Here is a 23,831-nt window from a genome sequence, read left to right as displayed (position 1 = left end):
GTCGGCTTGAAGTCTTGGTTTCCTTGATTTAAGTACACCTCATTGCGTCCACTGTCATAGCTGGGTTAAATCACGGGCATGGCTAAACCTGACGATGCCCGTATGGGCAAGATTCTGGCGTCATCAGCCACGGGCACAAGCTTTCTGATCTTGATTCAATTGGCGTCCAGAATCTTTACCTTTGCCTCGAACCAATTGATTTTGCGCTCCCTTTCACCGGTCGTACTGGGAATAGCAGCACAACTGGAGCTCTTCCAGGTTTCCATCCTGTATTTCTCGAGGGAAAGTATTCGGATGGCCATCCAAAGACAGCCTATTCCATCTTCGCCCGACAAAAAATCTTCCCTTGAAGCAGATGCCGTAGCGACAGACTCGCAATCTGTAGCGTCTCAAGCAGTAGTGAACGTGTCCTACCTGAGCCTCGCCCTTGGGATTCCTTCTAGTCTGATGTTCGCTATGCTTTACCAGCGCTTTGTCCCAGAGGAAGCATCGGAGACTGCCTTCTTTTACCACAGTGTCATCTTGATCGGAGCTGCAGCTCTCATGGAACTCAGCATCGAGCCCTTTTTCTCGGTAGTGCAGCAACATATGTTTTACGAGAAACGTGCTGTTGTTGAAATGCCAGCGGCATTTCTGAGAAGTGCGGTGACATCCTCTGCCTTTATATATGCTTCTCAAGTCAATTATGACCTCGGTGTGCTACCATTTGCTCTTGGTCATCTCAGTTACTCGCTGGCACTCATCTGTGGCTACTCGCTGGCCCTACTCAGAGGAACCAACACAACCCAGTTCTCTTTCTTATTGACACGTATACAATCCAGGTAAGACTGGCTTGATCTCATCCAAGCTATAGCACGGAGAACAACAAAGTAACCGTCTATAGTGACCCCTCTAACTACTTCCTTGGGCGGTTCTCACGCCAGTTAACGTCGCTTGCTGCGAATGTCTTTTTCCAATCTCTGGTGAAGCATTTGCTCACACAGGGCGACACTATGATGCTCGCAGCCCTTTCGGGGCTAGAAGATCAGGGCATGTATTCTCTTGCGTCCAACTATGGCGGGCTCATTGCACGGATCATCTTCCAGCCACTAGAAGAGAGCAGCCGGAACTTATTCTCAGCACTACTGAGCCACGATGTGGGCGAGAAGCTGAAGAATATCCATATCCGCACTACCAGAGATCACCTCGTAGATATTCTACGAGCGTACCAGTTGATGTCAATCTTGATATTCCCGTTGGGCCCAATGATGGTTCCTCGATTGTTGCATATCTTGGGAGGTCGTCAATGGGCTTCCCCCAGAATCGGGGACCTGCTCTCCATCTACTGCTATTACATTCCATTTTTGGCATTCAATGGGATTACTGAAGCGTTTGTGTCATCTGCAGCAAATTCGCAACAGATACGGAAGCAAACAGCGTGGATGGGTGTCTTTTCCGCCTGCTATGCCTTGGCGGCCTATATGTTCCTAGAAGTAGGGAACTTGGGTGCGTATGGATTGGTCCTGGCCAACATCGTGAATATGGTGGTTCGAACCTTTTGGAGTTACAGTTTTATCAAATCGTACCTCCATCGAAATGGATGTAGCCTGCACACGAGTGAAGTGGCCATTCGACCTGCTAGCTTCATTCTGTGTGCTCTGGTGAGCTTGTTCTTGGGCCGATTTGGCCGGGAATTGGGAATTATCAAAGCATGTGCCTTAAGTGGCGGCTATGCTCTCCTTATGTGAGTACTGACCTGACCTGACCTGATCTGATGTTGATTTGTTCTTAACGCCTAACGAAAAATAATAATAGAATCTATACAGAAAGGGAATATTTGATGGGTCAATTGACAAGGCTTCGTCACATGTTATCCTCCAGATCCTCCACCAAAGGTACCAAGTCGGAATAAATCCAATTAATCGTCAAATGTGATCTTTGTTGCTGTCTTGTCCATATCAACGTCCTTGTAAAAGGCACCGTAAACGTCGTGCTGCTTCTTCTTGACTGTTGTCCCAAACTTCAACAGCGCCTCTGGCACATCTTGCTTAGCTGCCTTGAGAACATTGATCAATCTATTTCATAATTAGCTTTGCCCTGATGATTTTTTCCGTTCAAGGATAGGAGAAATGAGCAACATACCCGCCAGAAAGTCCCTTGTCAGTTTCAGTAAACATGGTGATGGCAAGGCCCTCAGCCCCAGCACGTCCAGTTCTTCCAATTCGGTGCACGTAATCCTCAACGGTAAGAGGGAAGGTCACATTAATCACCAATTTCACGTTTGGGATATCGAGACCACGCGCCGCCACATCGGTTGCGACAAGAACGGTAGCATTGCCTTTCTTGAAAGCATCAAGATTTCGGAATCTATCTGATTGGTTCAAATCACCATGAATACCGGCGACTGCAAATCCCTTGTTTCTGATGAGATTCTCAATACGCATAGCCTCCTTCTTGTAGAGGCAGAAAACCAGGACTTTCTCGGGCGACGGATGGCCACGCTGGGATTTAGTGAGCAGTTGCACGAGTCGGCCCTCCTTGTCTCGGCCATCAACAACCTCGACGACCTGCTTGATCCTTGTGTTGGCTCGGGGATCCGCAGATGGGTCTCCGCCAATGGTAACAGTCACCGGGGTCTGCATAAAGGTTGCTGCAAGATCCCGAACCGACCGGGGCCATGTTGCCGTAAACATGACAGTCTGTCTCCTGGAGACGGGCATTGGCTTGACGATGTCCTTGATATCCTGCTCAAATCCTTTGTCAAGCATGCGATCCGCCTCATCCAAGACGAGGTAGTTGACCTTTCCAAGATCAATCGAGCCATCATTCTGGAGATCCTTGAGACGGCCAGGGGTGGCAACCACAATGGCGGCCTTTTGAAGAGCCCGACGCTGTTCATCTTTACCCACACCACCGTAAATGCATGTCACCTGAGTCTTCTCAGTGCCGCCAAATTTAACAAGCTGGTCGTAAATCTGCATTGCAAGCTCTCGTGTTGGTGTAATAATCACTGCCTTGGGTTGACAAGGCTTGCTTGACTTGGAGTCGATCAATTTCTTCAGACACGGCAAGCCAAATCCCAAGGTCTTGCCACTTCCAGTCTCTGCGATACCAATCACATCACGGCCAGCAAAAAGAAGAGGCCAGGTAGTGGACTGAATCGGTGTTGGCGCAGGGAAAGACTTCAACTGGGTGTACAGACCAGCATCACATTCGGGTAGGTGATCAAACGAAAGGATTGGGCGGAATTGGGAGGCGTCGGGTGAGGGATCAGAGATTTTAATCACGTTCTCGGTCAAGAAACTGTCAATGTCCGACTGAGGGATCTCAGATAGAGCAGACGCATCAGAATAAGATGCAGTCTTCTCATTTCCATTTTCCTGCTTATCTTTAGAAGCTTTTGCGGGTTTCTCGGACTTGGACTTTTTCTTCGGTCGCTGCTCAGTTGCCTCGAGATGGCTTCGCTTACCCATGACGAGGATTCTAGAAGGAGTATATAACAAAAAATTATTGGAATAAAAGATAAAGAGGAGCAGACTGGATTCTCTGCCTGGATTGTTCCAGCAGAAAAACAGGAATGGGGAAAAAAAAAAAAAAAAAAAATCCCCCCATGATATATTGGCGTTGGTTTCCGCCTTTGTTGTCTTACCGCCTTACACTCTAGAACATCCATGGATCTGTATGTATGTTTCTCATCCTAAAACCCCTGGGGTAATGCCCTGTCCAGGTGTGGAGTGATAGCCCGGGTTGCAGACTCATAAATAAGAGTATGATAAAATTACTAGTTATGGTTTTTTTTTTTTTTGGAGTACTAAATAGGCGAGAAAGAACCAACAGAAAGAAGCCATAAATGGAATGATCATGGCGCAGCTCGGGCAGCATAAAAGTACACATGAACATTGATAAAAAAAGCTCCGAGTGCATGTAGAAATAGTAAAGCTAGGACAGAGCTGGACAAAGATATTTCCTTACTTCGCCTGTACTCACTCAATGCTGTAGGAGTCAATGATGTTGGCAAGGCGAGAGGCTTCATCCGAGTAATTGATTGCTTGGGAGGATGAGACCTGATATCGCACACTGGATGGCATAATTAGTGTGAAGTTCACGTCATTAGAATTATTGTCATTCCATCATTCTTACCGCTGCTGGTCGCCGAAATTGTCCATCTGGGCTCGGCACCTGAAGATCCAGGTCTGGCAATTGGCTCCTTGGAAGACTTCACCAAAAGCAGTTGGATCGTCTTCGCGAAGTTGAGTTAACTCATCGGCCGTTGTGCCCATGATGTTTCTTCCAGTGTCATCAAAACAGCTCAGCCAAAGCTGGCCAGTATGGTCGCTGACGCTAATGGGCATGATGAAGCGATACTCTGGCTTGGGGTGGGTCTTATCACACCTTTCGCACCGCCACTGTCCTGGATCAAGTTCCGTTACCTTCTTGTTGCAGTTTTCAGAAAGGCAAGCAGGGTAGCACCAGGTGGAATCCTGCTTGATGTAGATCACAGTTGCTTTCAGGGAGAAGTAATCAGGAGTTTCAGACATGCCAAGCTGCTCTTCGCGAACCTGCGCAACGGTCTTGAGCCGATCTGTTTTGCCCGTGGAGTTGGTCGCATTTGACAATGAAGCATGGGATGCAAAGTTCTCCGATCTGCCTTGAGCGTCATACCAACCTCTGAGTCGGTGAGCCTCCCCAATATCAGGGTCAACAGTCATTGAGCCCGAACTTAGAAGACTCAGACTCCTTCCGCCAAAGTCAGAAACCTTGACTCCCTTGAAGGCAACAACAGACTCAGGCGCCACACTAAAATTGGTTGCAGTTGCACCCCAGATTGTCAAGCGGACAGAAAATCCTGTGTTATCGACCAGCGTAAGCTCACGTTTGTCATAGGGTTTGCCGGTGCTTTTTGATGTAATCTGGGAGGTCTCCCCAACATCCTTCAGCACGCCAATGACATCGGTGGTTGTGTCTTTTTCAACGGTCTGCAAATCAGAAACGGTGGTGAAGTTGAATCGAATCTGAGGGACATCATTTTGCTCCTCGGCCTATCATAAAATATGAGCGACGCATTTGGTTTGTAAAGAAAGAGATGTTACCTTCTCAACGATGGTATCTCTCTCAAACGTGAGTTCATAATCGTTGTTGAGATTTGTGAATTGTTTCTTGGCAATTTGGACCCGACAGGGACTCGAGATGTAATAAACACTGCCCTCCTGGAAGAGTTCATAGAGCATGTCACACTGTTCATTGAAACCGGTTGCCCGAATTTCACCACTGTCGTCCAGCAAATTCACACTGAACAGTTTACCCTCACCATTCTTGTTATGCCATGTTTTGATGCTGGACTTGCTCGTGCATCGCGCTTTCATCGTCCATTTGTTGGAATACGGGGAGATGGCTTCAATCGGGAAGATTGTGACATGAGCGGAGGAAGTAGACATAGGAGCGGACATTGGCTGCGCTCGGCTGTTTGGCTGAGCCTGTGCACCCTCCATCTTGGAGCCGTAAAACCCATTGCTGGATATCGTTGTCGGTTGAGCCACTTCCTCTTCCTCGGCTTTGACTTCAAGTGGTTTAGGCTCACCGATTTTTTCAGCCTCGCCCAGTTCCTTTAGAACTTCAAGGTCCAAGATGATGAGGATTCTATAATAGTCAGAACAATCAAAATTGATAGAGTTCCCTCACATACTTCTTTCCCTTGACGGAGTTTGATTGAAATGACTTGAGTCGCACGAAAGATCCCTTCCGGAGAGACCCATCCGTCACCACCGAGTTGGCTTCTTAAAGCAGTTAGTAGGCCCGATGAGTTACACAGAGTACTGAAAGGACAACACATACGAGTAGCAAGCATGGTTTGAACATAATTTGCAATATCACTGAAAACAGCCCGGTAACGTTCTGGTTGGTTGGGCTGAGCTGGCAATGCCTTGATCTGAACGCATTGAACAATCGGCTCTCGTACTTTGGGTTTAGTTTCATCAAAGATGGCACTGTTAAATAAATACGCGATTAATAAATATAATGCGATATAGGATCATTGTATCAAATGGATACAAACCTTAGAGCCCCAATAGTGACTTGGGATGCTGCCTCGGAAGCCATGATGATGAATTCAAATTTCAGTAATTGACACTGTCGAGAATGAAGTATTGGGAAAAGACTGAAAATGATGGAATGAAGGGATGGATCGGGGAAACAAAAAAAGAAGAAGTAGAGGTAGAGGTAGAAGCAAAGACTGAACTTGACAGAGCAAGTCCAGATCAAGTTGCAAAGTAGTTGTAGGACAAGGTTGGAAACGCGTGTTGAGAAAAATAACGCGTTAAGTGGCACAACGCCCCCCACCACATGACTTGGTGCCTCAGGATAATATTGATAACAGCACGTGCAGGCGGTGAGGAGCAACCCCACGCATCGTAGCTTTGGGTTGATCTGCGGTATCTGATATTCTCTCTTTTACCATCTTTACTTTCAATGGGATACTGTCACGTCTTCTGAAGTCTCTGTAAAAAGCTAAGAAACCTTGTTGGCACTTCGTTCTGAATTCCCGAGATACCCTCTCTGGATATGGCCTCTTGTGTCCATACCGGTGCTGCGGGTTTGTGACATCACCTTGATAATCGCAAATCGAGCTAATGGAGAACACTCCTTTATAGATCTGAATCCACCAGGATCCTCTCAGGCGGTTTATCGAGAAGATTGCACTCAGTGCTTTGATTCTATTGTATGCCAGCCACTTTGGTCCCTACACTACTCCACTGACTCTGACCTTGCAAGGACGATGATGCCGGTCTGAATGTTTGTCTCCATTGCTTCAATGGTGGATGTGCTGGAAACAGAGACCACGCCCTGCTTCATTACAAGAGATTTGGCCATTCACTGGCTTTGAACATTCGAAGGACCCCCAAGAAAGTGCAGGTATAGCGTCCAAACACTTCCTGAGATTGTGACCAATGATTCTCACACCCCTGATTTATAGCGCGACGAGCCTCCGCCGAAGATTTCGAAGCTTTCCATTGCAGCTGAAACGGAAGAGGATAGATATAACATTGCTACGTCAGTGGTGTGCTATTCATGCCCTCGGGACAATGTGGACAAAGCCAGTGGCAAGCTTCCCGCTGTCATTGAAGGTGTGATGACCGCGATGACTTTCTCAAGAAAGGAAGAAATCAAAGCTTGGGAGCAAGAGTTTGTTCCTTGCGAGCATACGCTCTGTCTGGTTCAACAGGACAACACGCAAGCCGCGTCGACGGGTATTGATTCCCTGCAATACTCAACTGGGCCAATGCTAACGAAATTTCAGATTCAAACCATTGCTCAGAGTGTGATATGGGCGAGAACCTATGGCTCTGTCTAGAATGTGGGAACAAGGGTTGTGGGCGAAGTCAATTTGGTGGAAGCAAGGGAAACTCACATGGGCTTACTCACGCAGACTCGACATCACATGCTGTGGCTGTCAAGCTCGGCTCCATCACGGCAGAAGGCTCCGCTGATGTCTACTGCTATAAGTGCAACGAAGAAAGAGTAGACCCTGAACTGGCGACCCACCTTGCGCACTGGGGAATCTACTTGGCTGGACGTGAGAAGACAGAGAAGAGTCTGATGGAAATGCAGGTCGAGCACAATCTAAAATGGGAATTCTCCATGACGACCGAGGATGGCCGGGAGCTGGCTCCAGTCTTTGGGCCTGCATTTACAGGCCTAGCGAATCTTGGAAACAGCTGCTATCTCTCTAGTATTATGCAATGCATATTTTCTGTGGCTGGATTTCGTGAGCGATACTATCAGGTGTCGGAAGAACCACCACTCTGCCAAGCACCAGCACAAGACCTTGAGACACAATTGCAAAAGCTCGCCGATGGTTTACTCTCAGGCCGGTATTCTCAACCTGATTCTCGCGTTATGTTGTCCGCAGACATCCCAGAAATCGCTCACCAGAAAGGTCTAGCACCAGCAATGTTCAAGTATCTTATTGGGCAAGGTCATGAGGAGTTTGCAACCATGAGACAGCAGGATGCATTTGAATTCCTTCTTCATCTATTCAAGTCGGTCAGCCTATCGAAGCACATCAGTCCGCAGATTAACCCGGTACAGGACTTTCGCTTCCAAGTTGAGCAGCGTCTTCAATGTTTGCATTGCAAGAAAGTCCGCTATAAAGTGGATGAGCAAGATAATGTTTCGGTTGCTGTTCCCGCACGTCCTGCTGCCACTTCTGATGAAACCGGAAAGCAATATGAATCTGTGGATTTGTCGGAGTGTCTAGACATTTTTACTTCGATGGAGGTCGTCGAGCTTACATGTCCTGCTTGTGGCAGCGAAGGTGGCTTTTCGAAGCAGTCGTCTTTCAAAACATTGCCTCGGGAATTGGTGGTCAATGCTCGTCGGTTTGAGCTCGTCAACTGGGTTCCTACAAAGTTGGATATCCCTGTGCTGGTCGACGATAAGCCACTAGATTTCAGCTCTTACCTTACTGGTGAGCATGATGCGAATGAGGAGCAACTTCCGGATATTGAAGAATCCACCGCGTTTGTCCCGAATCCGGAAGCGCTCGACCAACTTATGGGCATGGGGTTCCCTCCTGTGAGGTGTGAGAAAGCTCTGCATGCCACTGGTAACTTGGATCCGGAAACTGCCATGAATTGGCTGTTTGCCCACATGGAGGATCCAGGCATTGATGAACCGGTGGCCCTCGATCGAGTCGGCACCTCTAGTTCTACTGGGCAAGATGCGACAAAAATTGCCCAACTAGGAGATATGGGCATTGAGGCGTCTCGTGCCCAGCGAGCATTGGCTGCGACCGACGGGGATGTTAACAGGGCACTTGATTGGGTTTTCACTCACCCGGATGATGTGGTGGAGAAGGAAGAACCGAGTGTCGGTGATCTCGACGCACAGTCTCATAGTGGCTCGGTTGGTCTCACCAGCTTACCTGCTCGCTATGAATTAAGGTCGATTGTGTGCCACAAAGGCACATCTGTTCATGCAGGGTGAGTGGCTTGATATCTCTCGGTTCTCGTTTTCTTGAGTTAGACTAACACATGCATGCTAAGGCATTATGTTGCCGTGATTCGCAAAACATTGTCAGGTCAAAATGGCCTGTCATGGGTGATGTTCAATGATGAAAAGGTTGTCAAGTTCGAAGATATCGAAGCGATGAAGAAAACTGCATATCTTTACTTCTTCACGCGGGTATAGTGATGTTCTATGGTCCCTAGGTTCAACTCGGGTGCACCTATGTTGTCGTCTTGGGATATGGGCATGCGATGGGGTGGATAGATTAAATATCTATACTTCGTCCCTCTCTACCCTACATATCCATGGATGTTCACAGGTAATAGTCTTATCCGATAATATTCTCAGTCCCAGTATCATATCAATTGAATGTAGGATCCATGCGCATGAGAGTAACGTTTTTCAACACCTTCCTAATCACACATCCCTACTAGTCAAATGATATATATGTATTGAATTGTCGTTTTGACACTGAAAGCCTTTTGCCGCCTTTCTTCCGCCCTCTACCTAGCGATGAGGAGGGAAGAAGATACCTTAAAAAATGAGATCCGAAAAGGCATCTAGCACTCTGACTTATAAACAATTTTTGTAAACTAGCTTATAAATATAATAAACTTATTAGATTTTACCAGCCAGTTCTTTAACGAAAAGATTGTATTTCAACTAGAATACTAATTATAAGGAGTAAGAGGAAGGAAACAAAAGATCCTCTATGATATGATCCTAAACCTCTAGTAGAATCCACTTTCTGTTTCTACTCTCTAGATCGTTATACCTCTAGGCGTGTCTACACCTCAAGATGGCCCACAAATGGGCCCAAGCCCCTAGCCCATTTCTATGTATAAATATAGTCATGGCACGTATAAAGTAGCTGATTAATGGCTGTAATTTACGTATATACTAACATATATATTTAGTATTATTATATTATCATAGTAAGAAGTAGGAATTAAGTAGATATTATACTTATTTTGGAATTATGATGCTAGACTTTATACAAAATCACCGTAAAAAGACCTAGTTTGACCCGTGGTCTACGAATTTGTACCTCGGAGCATTACTAGGTATCAATATAAAGTCATTTATATATTATGGTTAATAGAATCACTGCTTTCTCTATAGGCAGTAGGTAATTGAAATACCTAAAAAAACAAGGGAAAAATGCATTAATTATGTAACCGCGATAAATTGGCATGTTTATATTATTTAGTTTATAGTAGGGGCCTATTATAGGCCCCGGTTAAATTTGTGGGCTTTCATTCCGGGCCCATTGTGACGTTGTCAAACTCGATTCGCTAGTTAGGAAGGAGGTACTTATCTAAAACGAAATATTATTAATAGGGAGAGAAGGTCTAAGCCTACGAACTAGCTATATATATCTCTCTCCTTCTCCGTTTATTACTAGTAGCCGGTAGTATACCTAAGCCTAGCTAGATAACTACCAAGTCTACTACGTTTACCCTATCTCGGCCCCTTACCTCCTAGCCTATTTATATACTTATTTACCCCCCTCTCCGGCTATTCTAGTACTCCTAGTCTATTAGCGGTAGCCTATTTGTATAGTAGGGTGTTACAGACCTGTCCGTCACTAATCAGTAGTGACCTACCAGGCATACCAATAGGCTATCAAGAGCCAACTAGCAAGATCTGTCGTTAGGTCACGTATAGCATCCTATACTCTAGCAACCCTAGGTATAGAGGAAAAGAGAAACTATAATCATACTTACTAAGCGAGAGTATAATCCACCCTAAGTAGACCTACTCTATAGAGGTTTTCTACTATATAGGTTACTATATATACCGAATAATAGACGTACCGGAAACTACCTAATCGGGAATTACTAATATATAACTATAACTCCGGATCTACTCTCTAGGGAGTATATCGGGGAGTTACTAGCGACTCTAGTAACCCTAGAGGGGGTTATTTAAGGAGCAGTGAACGAAGGATATATAAGGATACTCCTTTATATACTTAGTTTAGTTCTTTATCTTCAATTATATATTATTACTTATATTTACCCTTTAGATTACTATAACTTAATAATACTTATAAGTAGACTAATACCTTAGTATAGATCTACTTAGCGCTCTATCTAATATTAATTTATTAACTATTTAAAAGGACTTAGGCTATAGTAAGATCCTATATAGTAATAGCTTAATTATAATCTAATTATTAATATTAGACTATTTAAGGAGTATTAAGATAAATATACCCTAAATCTATCTAATCTAATTATAACTAGTTAGCTAGTATATAATATATTAAAGACTATCTCGAATCGAGTTTTAAGCTACTACTATTAATATAGAGGCTTCTTAGACTAAAAGGCCTTCTTTAGTAGGTATAAGCCTTTAGGATATAGTACGCTTTTACTTCTACTTCTTATTAGCGGCGTATAATTCGCTTACTTCTTTCTTAAGGAAAGCGGCGGATTATATAGTAATCTAGTATATCTTTAAAACCTAGTTTATAGCGGAATTAAGGGGACTTAGAGGGCTCTTTAATTATATATAAAGTAATACTTTAATTAACGATACTTACTTTTATAATTAGACGTAGTTTGATAGGGTTTTAGAATCCTAATTACTACCCCTACTAGAAGGAGGGTAGGTATTCGGAGCTAGATATTAAGCTTTAAGATTACCTATTCGGGTCTAAATAGGACTAAACCGGCTACTATAAAGCTATTTTTAATTATCTCCGATTTAAAAGCTTTAATTCGTATAAGAGAGTATACTTCGAGGAAGTTAAGTTTATTAATATAGTTAATACTATTCTATATCTTAATTTTAACTATCTAATTATATATGTATTTTAATACTATAAAATAACTAATATTTAAAGGTTATAAAAGATAAGATAAATACGCTAATATATAGATTAATATTACTTTATTTTACTTATAAATTTCGTTAAATTTAAGTATTAAAAGCCGATACGTCCCCTTTATATATAAAGAAGTAATTAGAATAAAAAGCTCTTTAAGTTAATAAAGTTTAATTTTATTAGAAGTCTAGCCGTTAGGGCTAACTTTAAAGCGCTAATCCTCTAGAAGGCTATCGAACTATAATTTAATAAGACTTTACCTTTAAAAATCGTATATAAAAGAAGGGCTTAGCTAAAAGTATTTATATATTTAATAGTAATTATTTACTTTCGATTTCTAGGTTATAAAAATAAACGCTAACTATAATATTTACTCTTTATACTAACCTTCGTAGTTATAGTTAATCCTATTATAAAACTAGTCTTATTAAAGTTATAGATATTATTAGGATTAATTCTAAATTAAAAAATTATCTTTTAAACTAAATTAAACTACTTCCTAATAATTTTAGGGTCTTTATATTTCGTACGCTTATAGTTATACTATTTCGAGAATCGGGAGGAAAGGAGAGGATATTATTTTATAAATTTTATAGCCTAATTTTAGTTAACCGAAAGAACTAAGATAGTTCTACGCTTTTAAAGAAAAAGATCTACTACTTCTTATACATAGAGGGCCGGAGGGCTACTCTATATAGATCTATAGAGAGAATCTATTTTTTAAGAGATTCCTCTTTAATTCTAGTCAATTTCGAGTAATTAGCGTATATAGTACTCCGTTAAGTATAGCCGGAGAGGTAGTCGCGTAAGGTTATACGGGGTATATTAAAACGGCGTACTAATTCACGTATTAAGTATATTTCTTAATTTTTATAAGCCTAGATAGCTAGTAAAATCCTACCCTCTTACTCTATTAAATTCCTAGAGCTTCGAGAGCGAATTAGTGGCATAGTGGGTGGTTGAATTGACTAAGTGCTAATTCATGGACGCGTTTTCGTTAGGGTGGGCGGCTCGGTGGTGTGAGCGGTTCGGTGGTGAAATACGTTAGCTAGTATTAATTTAATACTTCGAATTCTAGAGGGTACTTTTTATATATCTTACTTTATAGTGATAAATTTAGAAATATAGTAATTATATCTCTTTATATTATATCTAGATCGAATATAGCTACTAATATAAAGATAGCCCTCGCTATCTTAATAGTTAGTATTATAGCTCTCTTTTCCTCTATAAATAACTATTGAAGATCTTTATAGATATAGATTCTTATTTTAAATTTCTGTAGTATACTATTAGTATTAAATTTATATATAAATACCTACTTTAGTAGTAATATCTATATACCTCGCTCGTTCGGAATTAGAATCTAGGAGAACGTCTCCTTTTTTCTTAATATCTCGACCTCGGATATAGCCGCTACTTCAAATGTACTCGGCGAACCGGTAGATCTTCAATTAATTCTATATCTCTAGTAGCGGTAGTAGGTTATCCTAATATAGCTTAGTATCGAACCGCTTATTTATACCTATAGTAAATATATATAGTAAGCTTAGTAGCTCTATCTAGTTAGTATCGTTAAGAGATAAGTATATAGTATAATCTAGATCTAACCTTAGTTTCCTAGATCTAGTACCGGTAATAATATTTAATATATCGATATTACCTACTATATCTCTTAGTACTCGATCTAGACCTAGGACGACGTTTCTCGCTAGAATAGCTCTAGGGTCGGCGAGTATACTATTTCTTACTATAGCTAACGCTCTATCTTAGTTTCTTTATCTATCTCCTCCCCCATAATTTCGATCGATAGTATTATAGAAATCGGATCTAGCGACGATAGGATAGTTTCTCCGGGTACTAGATTCGATAGATTCGATAGACTCGATAGATTCAGAGATACTAATACTATTATAGGTACTAGGAACAATAATCTTAGTATTAGAGAGGATAATAATAATAGTCTTAGTAGTAGGGAGGTTAGAAAGCTACTAGATAGATTATCTATTTACTCCCTCAGACCTATCTATATTAATATTTGCTCCCTTAGTCTAGTAATAGACTATAGGGTAGGTAAGCTAGTTACTAGTTTAATATCTATATATACTATAACGATCTAAAGAGAGGAAACTCGATTCTACTAAGGGTTTCCGCCTTACGTAGTTTGTATTATTTGATTGATAGTAATAGGATCTTATAAAGGATCCTATCTCAGAGATTCCTTTCTTTCTTCTTTTCTTTTTCTCTCTATACTTAGTATTTTCGTTAAAATATACTCTTTCCTTTAAAGAACTAGTTAGTAATATAATACTAAGTACTATTCTTATTTCTAATAAAGTAGTACGGCTATATAGATTATTTATTATAATTAGTCTCGGTTACGCTTACCCTACTTTCTATTCTTTAGTATTATATAGCTAAGACTTAACCCGAAACCGAAACTAAGCTTCTAGCTAATTAAGATAGCCGGAACGAAACGAAACCTAATGAACTATAGTAAATAACCGATTATTATACTAGATAAAGATAATAAGTAGAAGATAGCTACTTAGGAACTATATACCCCGATATCTAAAATAATTAAACTAGTTAATATTAATAAGTTTAAAGAAGAAGATAATAATACTAGAGAAGGATCCTCTATATATAGACTATAGAAGACTATAACTAAAAAGCGATTCTATAAACTTATAAATATATTAAATTATAAGAAAGTATCTAAGTACTTGAAGGATAAAATAAAATTCCTATAAGCTAATAAGGTTAAGACTAAGATTCTAGTCGAATATCTTAATTTAAAATAGGATAAAGTAATAGCTTATTAAGATATTACTATATATAAATAAGAAGATCTTATATTCCGTCTTATAAACTAGACTAGCTTTAATATACCGATTATAGAGGCCATTACTATTTATAGATCTATTAAGATACTAAACGTTTTAATATTTAGTAATAGTAAAGAAGTCTATTTTAAAATCTAGGAAATTATAATCTAATTGAAACTCGAAGTTAATACCGACTATTACTTATTATTAATTTATTATAAACTTTATATATAGAGTTAATATAAAGGTAAGGCTTAATTATATATTATACTTTAAATAAGTTCTAATTTAAATAATTCTTATAATAACTTAAATAATATAATTATTTATTTAAAGACTATTTTTATAAATCTAAACTATTATATTAAATCTTATACTATATATTATAAATTAAAAATAAAACTAAAAGATAGTTTTATTAATATTTTTATTAAATTTATATAACTTATTAAAGAGGCTATTATTATTAAAAAGAACTAAAAGCGCGATCTATACTTAAATTTATTATACTTACTCTAAAATTAAATAATATAGAAAGTTAACTAGGACTCTATTTCTTTTAAGTTAAAACTATTAAAATATATCTTATAAGATTAGCCTCTAATAAAAAGTAAAGTCTATCTTTTATATATAATTAAGTCTTACTTTTAGTAGTAAAGCTAGTATAATTTATACTTTTTATATAAAATAAAAAAAAAGAACTAGTTTTATTAGTCTTTTAATAGCTAAATAAAAGACCTTTATAAGAGAAGGATAATACTTTAATTATAAAGAATAAAGATATATAACTTATAATTATCTAAAGAAGAAGTTAACTACTACTACTATTATAATTAATCTTTCTCTTTAAATTATTAAACTTAATAAAGAATATTATAACTAAGAAAAAAGTTAATACTTACATAAAGTCTCCTATCTAAGTAGTTGAAGTATTATTTTATTCGCTAGATTTATAGAAGTTAATTAAAGATTTTAAAGATAGTTTAGTTTTTAATATTTAGTAATATTAGAGTAAATAGATATATATTTATAAACTATAAAATAATTATACTTTTTAAAAATAATTTAGTCTAAAGATAAAGAGATTAGATTAAAAATATCCTATTTAAAGTTTTAATAGAAAGCTAAATAAGCCTATTATCTATATAACCTTTTTTATAATTTATATAGATAGAAGGATATAATAGTAAGTTCTAATATTAATTATAGATCTTAGAAAATATAACATAATCCTTAAAAGAAAATAGTTTTATAAATTATAATTTTTTCTTTAATTATTATTAATATTAAATAATTTAACTGAAAGAAAAAATACTCTTTAATAAAATAATAAATAAGATAATAATATCTATACCTACCTCTATCTTTAAAAGATTAAAAACTGATACTAACTATTAAATAGATATTAATAAGATCTCCTTTTTAAATAAAAGAAGACTAAAAAAAGAAAAAGGAATATTAATATAGATATAGATATCAGTAAATAAAAGAATAATAGAAAATAGTTCGGAATTTAAAGATTAAAGATTAGAATAAAGAGAAACTATTAATTAATATTAGTATTATTAGTAGTATAGGATTTAATTAACTTTATAAGAAAGGGAAGATTAATAAAAAAGTTAAAATCTTTATAACTTTACTTTATAAAATTAATTATATTACTAATATAAGAAATTTATAAGCTTATAATCCTAAAATTAATAAGATCTTAAATAATCTTTTAAAAGAGTATTATAATTTAATAGAAGTCTTTTTTTAAAAAAAATCTAATAAATTTTTACTATATAAATCTAAAGTAAATTATAATATTATATTTGAAGCTAAAGCTTAATTAAGATATTATTCTTTTTATAAGCTATCCTTTAAATTAAAAGTAGTAAAGAAGTATATCTTTAATAATTTAAATAAAAGATTTATTATCCTAAGCTTAGCTCTCTATATATTACTAATCCTAATAACTGAAAAACTAGATAAAAGACTCTATTTTTATATAGATTTCTAAAAGCTAAATATAATTATAAAAAAAGACTATTACCCTCTACCTCTAATTAATAAAATATTATAATAAATAAGTAAAGCTAAAATCTATATAAAGCTTAATATATAGTAAAGCTTCTATTAGATTTATTTAATATCTAGAGTAGAAGATCTTTTTATCTTTAAGATAAAATATAGATCTTTTAAATATAAGATAATACTATTTAGATTAATAAATAGTCTAATAATTTTTTAGAGATTTATAAATAATATCTTAATTTATAGCGAGAATATTAAAAGAATACTAATAATAAGTCTAAAAAGTACTTTAATACCTTTAGAAGGTAGATTTATAAGTTACTTTATTAAAATCTAAATTCTTAGTTTAAAAAACTAAGTTTTTAGGCTTTATTGTAAATATAAATGGTATCGCTATTAACTTAAGAAAGGTTTAAGTAATTTAATTATAATTAGTATTAACTATAGTAAAAGAAGTATAGTTATTTCTCGGATTCTATAATTTCTACTAATAATTTATATAAAGATATAATATTATCTTTAAATTACTATATCGATTAATAAGATAAAACGTTCTATTTAAATAGTTAATAAATTATTAAGAAGCGTTCCGACTTTTTAAAGAAAAGTTAGTTAATACTCTAATATTATAATCTAAATTAAAAGACTTAAGTTAAATGTCGAATACCAGGTCCGAATACATGGTAGAAACCAGGTAATATACCGGAAACATCATGTGACATTGGGTACCAGGCATACCATACAAAAGTGCATATTATAGTTAGTCATCATGGTCCGCACAGATTGTTGAAATAGCGGGTTTTGTCATTTTAGTTAGTTAGAGTTGTCAACATTGGTCATTTATACCATACATTGTTCGTACACCAGCTTTCCGTCATTAAAATAAATATATTAGATAGAGTTCTTAATATAGTACTTATATAGTATTATAAAGAAGAAGATTTCTAATATCCTATAGTTTTCTATTTAAAAATAATATAATCTATAGAATTAAACTATAAAATATATAATAAAGAACTTTTTATAATTATTTATATATTATAGGAATAAAAACCTAAACTTAAAAGACTATTTTAGAAGGATCGTTTTAAGATCTTTATTAATTATTAATTACTTAAATACTTTATAATTACTTAATAGATAAATTAGTAATAAATAAGATAAAATAAATTTCTATCTTAGTTTTACTTTATAATAAAATACTATTCTAATAGAAAGAATATTATTACCGATATCTTATTATAGAAAGACTCTATTATATTTCCGAAAGACTAGCTTAAAAAAGAAGTCTTACTAGCTAGCTTATTTAACTTCTATTTAATTAGCTAAACTAGAGACCTTTAGAATTATCGAATAAGTAAAAGAAGCTAACTATTAAAGTCTAGAATTAGACAAATTATATTAAAAGTATAATCTAAAAATAATCCTTAATAAGCGTTAGATAAAGGACTACTTCTTTATAAAGAACGACTTAAAATACCTAATAAAAATGACCTTTATACCTATTTATTTAATAATATATACTATTAATTATTAATTATATACCTAAGTATTAAAAAGCTTAAGAAACTAGTTTTAACTAGATATTACTAGCCTAGATAGGTAACTAATATAAAATAATATATTAATAACTACTTTATCTATAAGTATATAAAGACCTAGAGAGACTATATACTAAGATTATTATAACTATTACCTATTTTTAAAAGACCCTAATAATATATCTTAATAGACTTCTATTTATTCCTAAAAGATTATTATAGCTATAATATAGTTTTTATAGTAATCGACTATTTAAGTAAAAGACCGATATCGCTAACTAGTATATAGTATAGAGACTACGCCAATATATTAAATAAAACTAAGATAACTAGTTAAAGGTCCTATTAATAGTTAATTTCGCGGCTTTAATTCTTCTATAAGATATAATAAAGAAATCGTCTTTCTTTATAGAAAGAGGATATAAATCTATAATAACGTTTAATTAGAAAGATTAAAAGACTATAACGCCTAATAAATAAGATATAGTATAAATACTTTCCGAGCTATAAGGGATCTAGACCTAGACTAAGGAGTAAATTATAAAGTTATAGTAGTTATAGATTCGTTAGGCGAATAAGTATCGACGAGAGGAGGACTTCGGAGTTAGTAACTCGGTATTCGTAACGATAAAGACTAGCTTTAGGATCGACCGAGTAAGAAGCTATCTTATCTTATAAATAGACTATATAAGATTCTTAAGAAGGTTAGCAATTTATACTAGTTGGAGCTAACTAAATCAGTTCGAGTATATCCTATTTTCTATCTAAGTAAGCTATAAAGAGCTACTTTAACTAAACTATTATAAGGACATATAACGGATAACGATCCTTATAATATAGGGATAAGAGTTGCTGCTTAACCTTATCGATTAGGTTATAAGAACGATTCGTGACCTAATCGTTATATAGCTCCTACGTTATAGAAGCGGGGTAAATTGATATATAGTCCGGGGCTCCCTAGGAACCTATTTGGGCTAATAAGGATTAGTTGTTACGTACTAGCTAACTAGTTATAATTAGGTTAGATAGTTTTAGGGTATACTTACCTTAATACTCCTCGAATAGTCTAACGTTAATAATTAGGTCGTAACTAAGCTAATACCGCGTAGGGCCTTACTATAGCCTAAGTCCTTTTAAGCGATTAAGGAACTAATACTAGGTAGAGCGCCGAGTAGATCTATACCGGGGTATTAGTCTACTTATAAGTATTATTAAGTTATAATCAAGTAAAAAGATATAGTAATCTAAAAGGTAAATATAAGTTATAATATATAAAGATAAAGAACTAAACTAGATATATAAATATGTATTCTTATATCCCTACGTTCTTCCTATTTAGAATAGTAAATAGTAGAATAGTAGAATCGCTTTAGCGAATTCTACTGATTTACTTACTACCCTTATACTATATATATATAATTATATACTCCCTATTCCTAATCGGGCTTTCCCTAGTACAATTATTATCTGGTATATAGAGAGTAATATATATAGTAGAAAATCTTTATAAAATAGGTCTACTTAAGACGGATTATACCCTTACTTAGTAAGTATAATTATACTTTCTCCTTTCCTTTATACCTAGGGTTACTGGAGTATAAGATACTATATATAATCTAATAATAAGTCTATTAGTTAGCTCTTAATAGTAGACTGCGCCAAAACCCGAGAATGGGTAAGAGAAGTCGACCCGCAACCCGAACCCGCAAACCCGATGGGTAGACTCGACCAACCCGCAACCCGCCCCGTAACCCGCGGCTATATAATTTTCCCAATTAAGCCATGGCGAAGTATATAAAAATGCTGATTTATACTAATAAAATATAGTAATCTACGGCGGTTTTGTTTATACGTCTAAGGCACCCTTCGACTACTACTATTTCTAACCGCGGTCAGAAATTATCTATATATTGAAAGCTCCCTTAAGACTACTACTATCTCTAACCGCGGTTAGAAATTACCTCTTTATTAGGGTTATCGTACTATAAGCTAGAAACTATAGGTAGAGTTAGAAATATATATTTTATAGATATATATTTTAATAGGGTATTATAGTTTTCGTGATTTTCTTAGTTCTTACGGGTTTTTTATATAGGTTCTACGGGTTTCTACGGGTTATTTTGCGGGTTATTCGGGTTATACTATAGGGTTTACGGGTTATTATAGGTATTAACGCGGGTTTCTACGGGTTTATATAGGTTTCTACGGGCTCTAGCTACTAAAGCTAAATTAGATAAGCTAATTATTATTATATAGAGGTTTAGTACTACGATATATCAACCTATATTTAAACGCGATATAGTACCTTAGGATAGATTGCTAGGGTCTTTAAGATTCTTCCTATACGTAAGGCCCTTCTACTAAAATCTTTAACTCTACCCTTCCCCGATACTATATCTTAAAGCTAATATTCTAACGCGTTTTTATTATCTCTATATAATAGTAATATTAACCTTACCTACCTTACGCCTAAGAATAAGTAGCTCGCTACTATTTCCGAACCCTCTACTAGCTAGCTTATAATCGATTTATTTAACCCTAAGTTTCTACGCCTACTAATTCTACTCCTAGTCCCTAAAGGTCTTATACGCGTAGGCCTAGACTATAGAAAGGCATTCGTTCTTTATAACAAAGTAGTTAATAAAAAATTTATAGATTAGTAGATTAGAATATAATATAGGGGTCCTAGTAATACTAAGATTAGATAGGACTCGAAGTATTAGTTAAAATCCTAGGATAAATTCGATTAGGTCGTATATAGCTCCGATAGCGTACCTAAGGTAATATATAAGCGATATAGAGTAATCTTAGAGTATCCTTAATCCCTATTATTAGAGATAATAGTACGCTAAGGTACCTCTACGATAGGAAAGTACCTTAAAGGTACTAACTATACTAAGATAGCTCGATACCGTACTTAGAAGTCGGGGATTACTTAGTTTATAAAGGCTATAGTATACTTATATATTTCAAATTTAGTACTTTACTATTACTAATATATCTATCTTCTAGAACTAGGATTCCTTAGTACGGATAACGTTTAACTAGATAGCCTAGAACTACTAGCTACTACGATTTCTTATAGTCGCTCGCCTCCTATTCCGGTTAATTAAATACCCTGAATTTTATATATTAGTCGTACTTATATAAGTAGCGGATTCCCTACCTAAAATTCCCTCCGCGAAAATAATTAGACGCCGTCTTTAAAGTACTATATAAGAGCGCTAGTAGAGTATCCTATAGAGGCTACCTCCTAGTATAAAACTATCCGTTATACTTAATTGTTAGACCTTACCGTTCGTATAGGCTTTTATAGCAATTACTAGCTATTTTATTAATAAGGACTAGTAGTACTATAAGATCCTTCTTAGATTCAAACCTCTCTACGGAACCTACTCTAGTATAAACCTTAGTATTATACTTATAGATATTCTTAAGAGGTATAATATTAAATATAAGGTACTTACGATTAGACTTCGGCAGAACCCATTTTGGGTCGGAGTCTCCGACCCAAAACCCAATGGGTTAAACCCAATAACCCAATAATAACCCATTTGAACCCATTTTTGTATAAAAATTCATAAAATTCATAAAATCTAAGTCTTGGCATTTTTAAACATACTTTTTCAGTAGTATAAAAAGCTTTTTATATATTTTTGTTTTTGTTTTGTAATTGAGTTACTATGCTAGATATATATATATTCAAATCTTTGAATTTCAACCATATAAAAATTTTGTTTGTCTTGTTTGCACTATATTGGGGCCCCAATGGGTTACCCAATGGGTTTTGGGTTATAACTAATAACCCAAAACCCATCGTTGGGTCGAAGCAATGGACCCAAAACCCATTTTGGGTTGGGTTGGGTTGGGTTGGGTTCGGGTTATAGTGGGTCGTGCCGAAGTCTACTTACGATTATAACCGACAATACTTTAAACAATAAAATATTAGTCGAAAGTCTCTAGTAAGTAATACTAGAAGATACTAACTACTATTATTAGAGTTCTATATATTACCTATATCCTCTAGCTAACGTTTTTCACTACCGAGCGGCGCACACCACCGAGTGGCGCACCCCATCGAAAACGCGTCAATTAATTTAACCCTTTCTTCTTCAACCACCTACCATGCCACTAATTCGCTCTTAACACTCTAGAAATTTAATAAAGTAGGAGGGTAGGATCTTACTAGCTATCTAGGCTTTTAAGAATCAAGAAATCTCTTCAATTCGTGAAGTGGTACGCCGTTTTACTATACCTAAAACTACCCTCCGCCGCCGCCTTAGTAGTATATAAAACCGCGCGAATTCTCGCGCTAATTGCTCTAAATTAACTAAAATTAAAGAGGAATCTCTTTAAAAATAGATTCTCTCTATAGATCTACGTAGAGTAGCTCCCCGGCCCTCTATAGTACGAGAAATAGTAGATCTTCTTCTTTAAAAGCGTAGAACTACCTCGGTTCTTTCGGTCGGCTAAAATTAGGTTACGAAATTTATTAAACGACGTCCTCTCCTCTCCTCCCGATTCTCGAAACAGTATAACTACGAGCGAACGAAATATAAAGACCTAAAAATCATTATAGAGTAGTTTAATCTTATTTAAAAATCTATCCTTTAATTTAGGATCGACCCCGACGATATCTATAACTTCGACGAGACCGGTTTTATAATAGGATTAACTATAACTACGAAGGTTATTATAAGGAGTAAATACTATAGTCGGAGGCCGGTTTTATAACCTAGAAATCGAGAGTAGGTAATTATTATTAAGTATACGAATACTTCTAGCTAGGCCCTTCCTCTATATATAGTTTTTAAAGATAAAGTCTTTATTAAATTATAGTTCGATAGCCTCCTAGAGGATTAGCGCTTCGAAGTTAGTCTTAATAGCTAGACTTCCGATAAAATTAGCCTTCGTTAGCTCGAAAAGCTCTTTATTCTAACTACTTCTTTATATATAAAGGGGGGGGGGGGGGGGGGGTATCGACTTTTAATACTCGACGGCTATAGAAGTTATTTTATACCTTAATTTAACGAAATTTACGAGTAAAATAAAGTGATACTAATCTATATACTAGTATATTTATCTTATCTATTATAACCTCTAGATATTAGTTATTTTACGGTATTAAAACGTACGTATAGTCGGATAGTTAAAACTAAGATATAGAACGGGATTAACTATATATTACGGACCTATCCGTTACCAATCAGTAGTGACCCACTAGGTACACCAATAGGCTATCGAGAGCTAACTAAGTAAACCTATCATCAGATCACGTATAGCTCACTGAGCAAGAGTATGATCCGCCCTAAGCCGGACTAAAATTTAGTATATATATACCTCGATATATTAGTAAATATTATATATCTATTTAGGCAATTAAACTACTACGTAACCGTAACTATCTACTAACGCTAAGAAAGAGTAGATAGTTACTATAACTCCGGTAGATATACTCTAGGGAGTATATCTTAGGGAGTAGGGAACGAAGGATATGATATATAAGGACATTCCCTTATATACTTAGTTTAGTTCTTCGTCTTTAATTATATATTATTACTTATATTTACCTTTTAGATTACTATGACTCTTTACTTGATTATAACTTAATAATACTTACGAGTAGACTAA

At 36.1% G+C, this 23,831-nt stretch overlaps 4 protein-coding genes across 4 annotated transcripts; 2 read left to right on the top strand and 2 right to left on the bottom strand.

Moving 5' to 3' along the window:
• Positions 1-78: 78 nt before the first annotated feature.
• Positions 79-1,727, top strand: N7537_003561 (oligosaccharide translocation protein RFT1; the record flags this gene model as incomplete). The annotated part of the gene is made up of 2 exons (XM_056894619.1): positions 79-821; positions 884-1,727. The coding sequence occupies 2 exons, from the start codon at positions 79-81 to the stop codon at positions 1,725-1,727; spliced, it is 1,587 nt and encodes a 528-aa protein (XP_056754367.1).
• A 170-nt stretch (positions 1,728-1,897) lies between these two features.
• On the bottom strand, positions 1,898-3,452 carry dbp3 (RNA-dependent ATPase DBP3; the record flags this gene model as incomplete). The annotated part of the gene is made up of 2 exons (XM_056894618.1): positions 1,898-2,054; positions 2,122-3,452. The coding sequence occupies 2 exons, from the start codon at positions 3,450-3,452 to the stop codon at positions 1,898-1,900; spliced, it is 1,488 nt and encodes a 495-aa protein (XP_056754366.1).
• A 510-nt stretch (positions 3,453-3,962) lies between these two features.
• N7537_003559 (replication factor A subunit protein RFA1) lies at positions 3,963-6,075 on the bottom strand (the record flags this gene model as incomplete). Its single annotated transcript, XM_056894617.1, has 6 exons — positions 3,963-4,056; positions 4,120-5,018; positions 5,070-5,616; positions 5,663-5,753; positions 5,812-5,963; positions 6,032-6,075. The coding sequence occupies 6 exons, from the start codon at positions 6,073-6,075 to the stop codon at positions 3,963-3,965; spliced, it is 1,827 nt and encodes a 608-aa protein (XP_056754365.1).
• A 462-nt stretch (positions 6,076-6,537) lies between these two features.
• Positions 6,538-9,165, top strand: N7537_003558 (ubiquitin-specific protease UBP14; the record flags this gene model as incomplete). The annotated part of the gene is made up of 6 exons (XM_056894616.1): positions 6,538-6,568; positions 6,627-6,694; positions 6,748-6,888; positions 6,950-7,223; positions 7,274-8,957; positions 9,021-9,165. The coding sequence occupies 6 exons, from the start codon at positions 6,538-6,540 to the stop codon at positions 9,163-9,165; spliced, it is 2,343 nt and encodes a 780-aa protein (XP_056754364.1).
• Positions 9,166-23,831: the final 14,666 nt, after the last annotated feature.

This window comes from Penicillium hordei, assembly GCF_028827395.1.
Source record: "Penicillium hordei strain IBT 12815 chromosome Unknown utg000002l_segment0_segment0, whole genome shotgun sequence".
NCBI lineage: Eukaryota > Fungi > Ascomycota > Eurotiomycetes > Eurotiales > Aspergillaceae > Penicillium > Penicillium hordei.
Note: the sequence above shows the minus strand (reverse complement) of the source record. Positions and strands in the feature narration are given on the sequence as shown.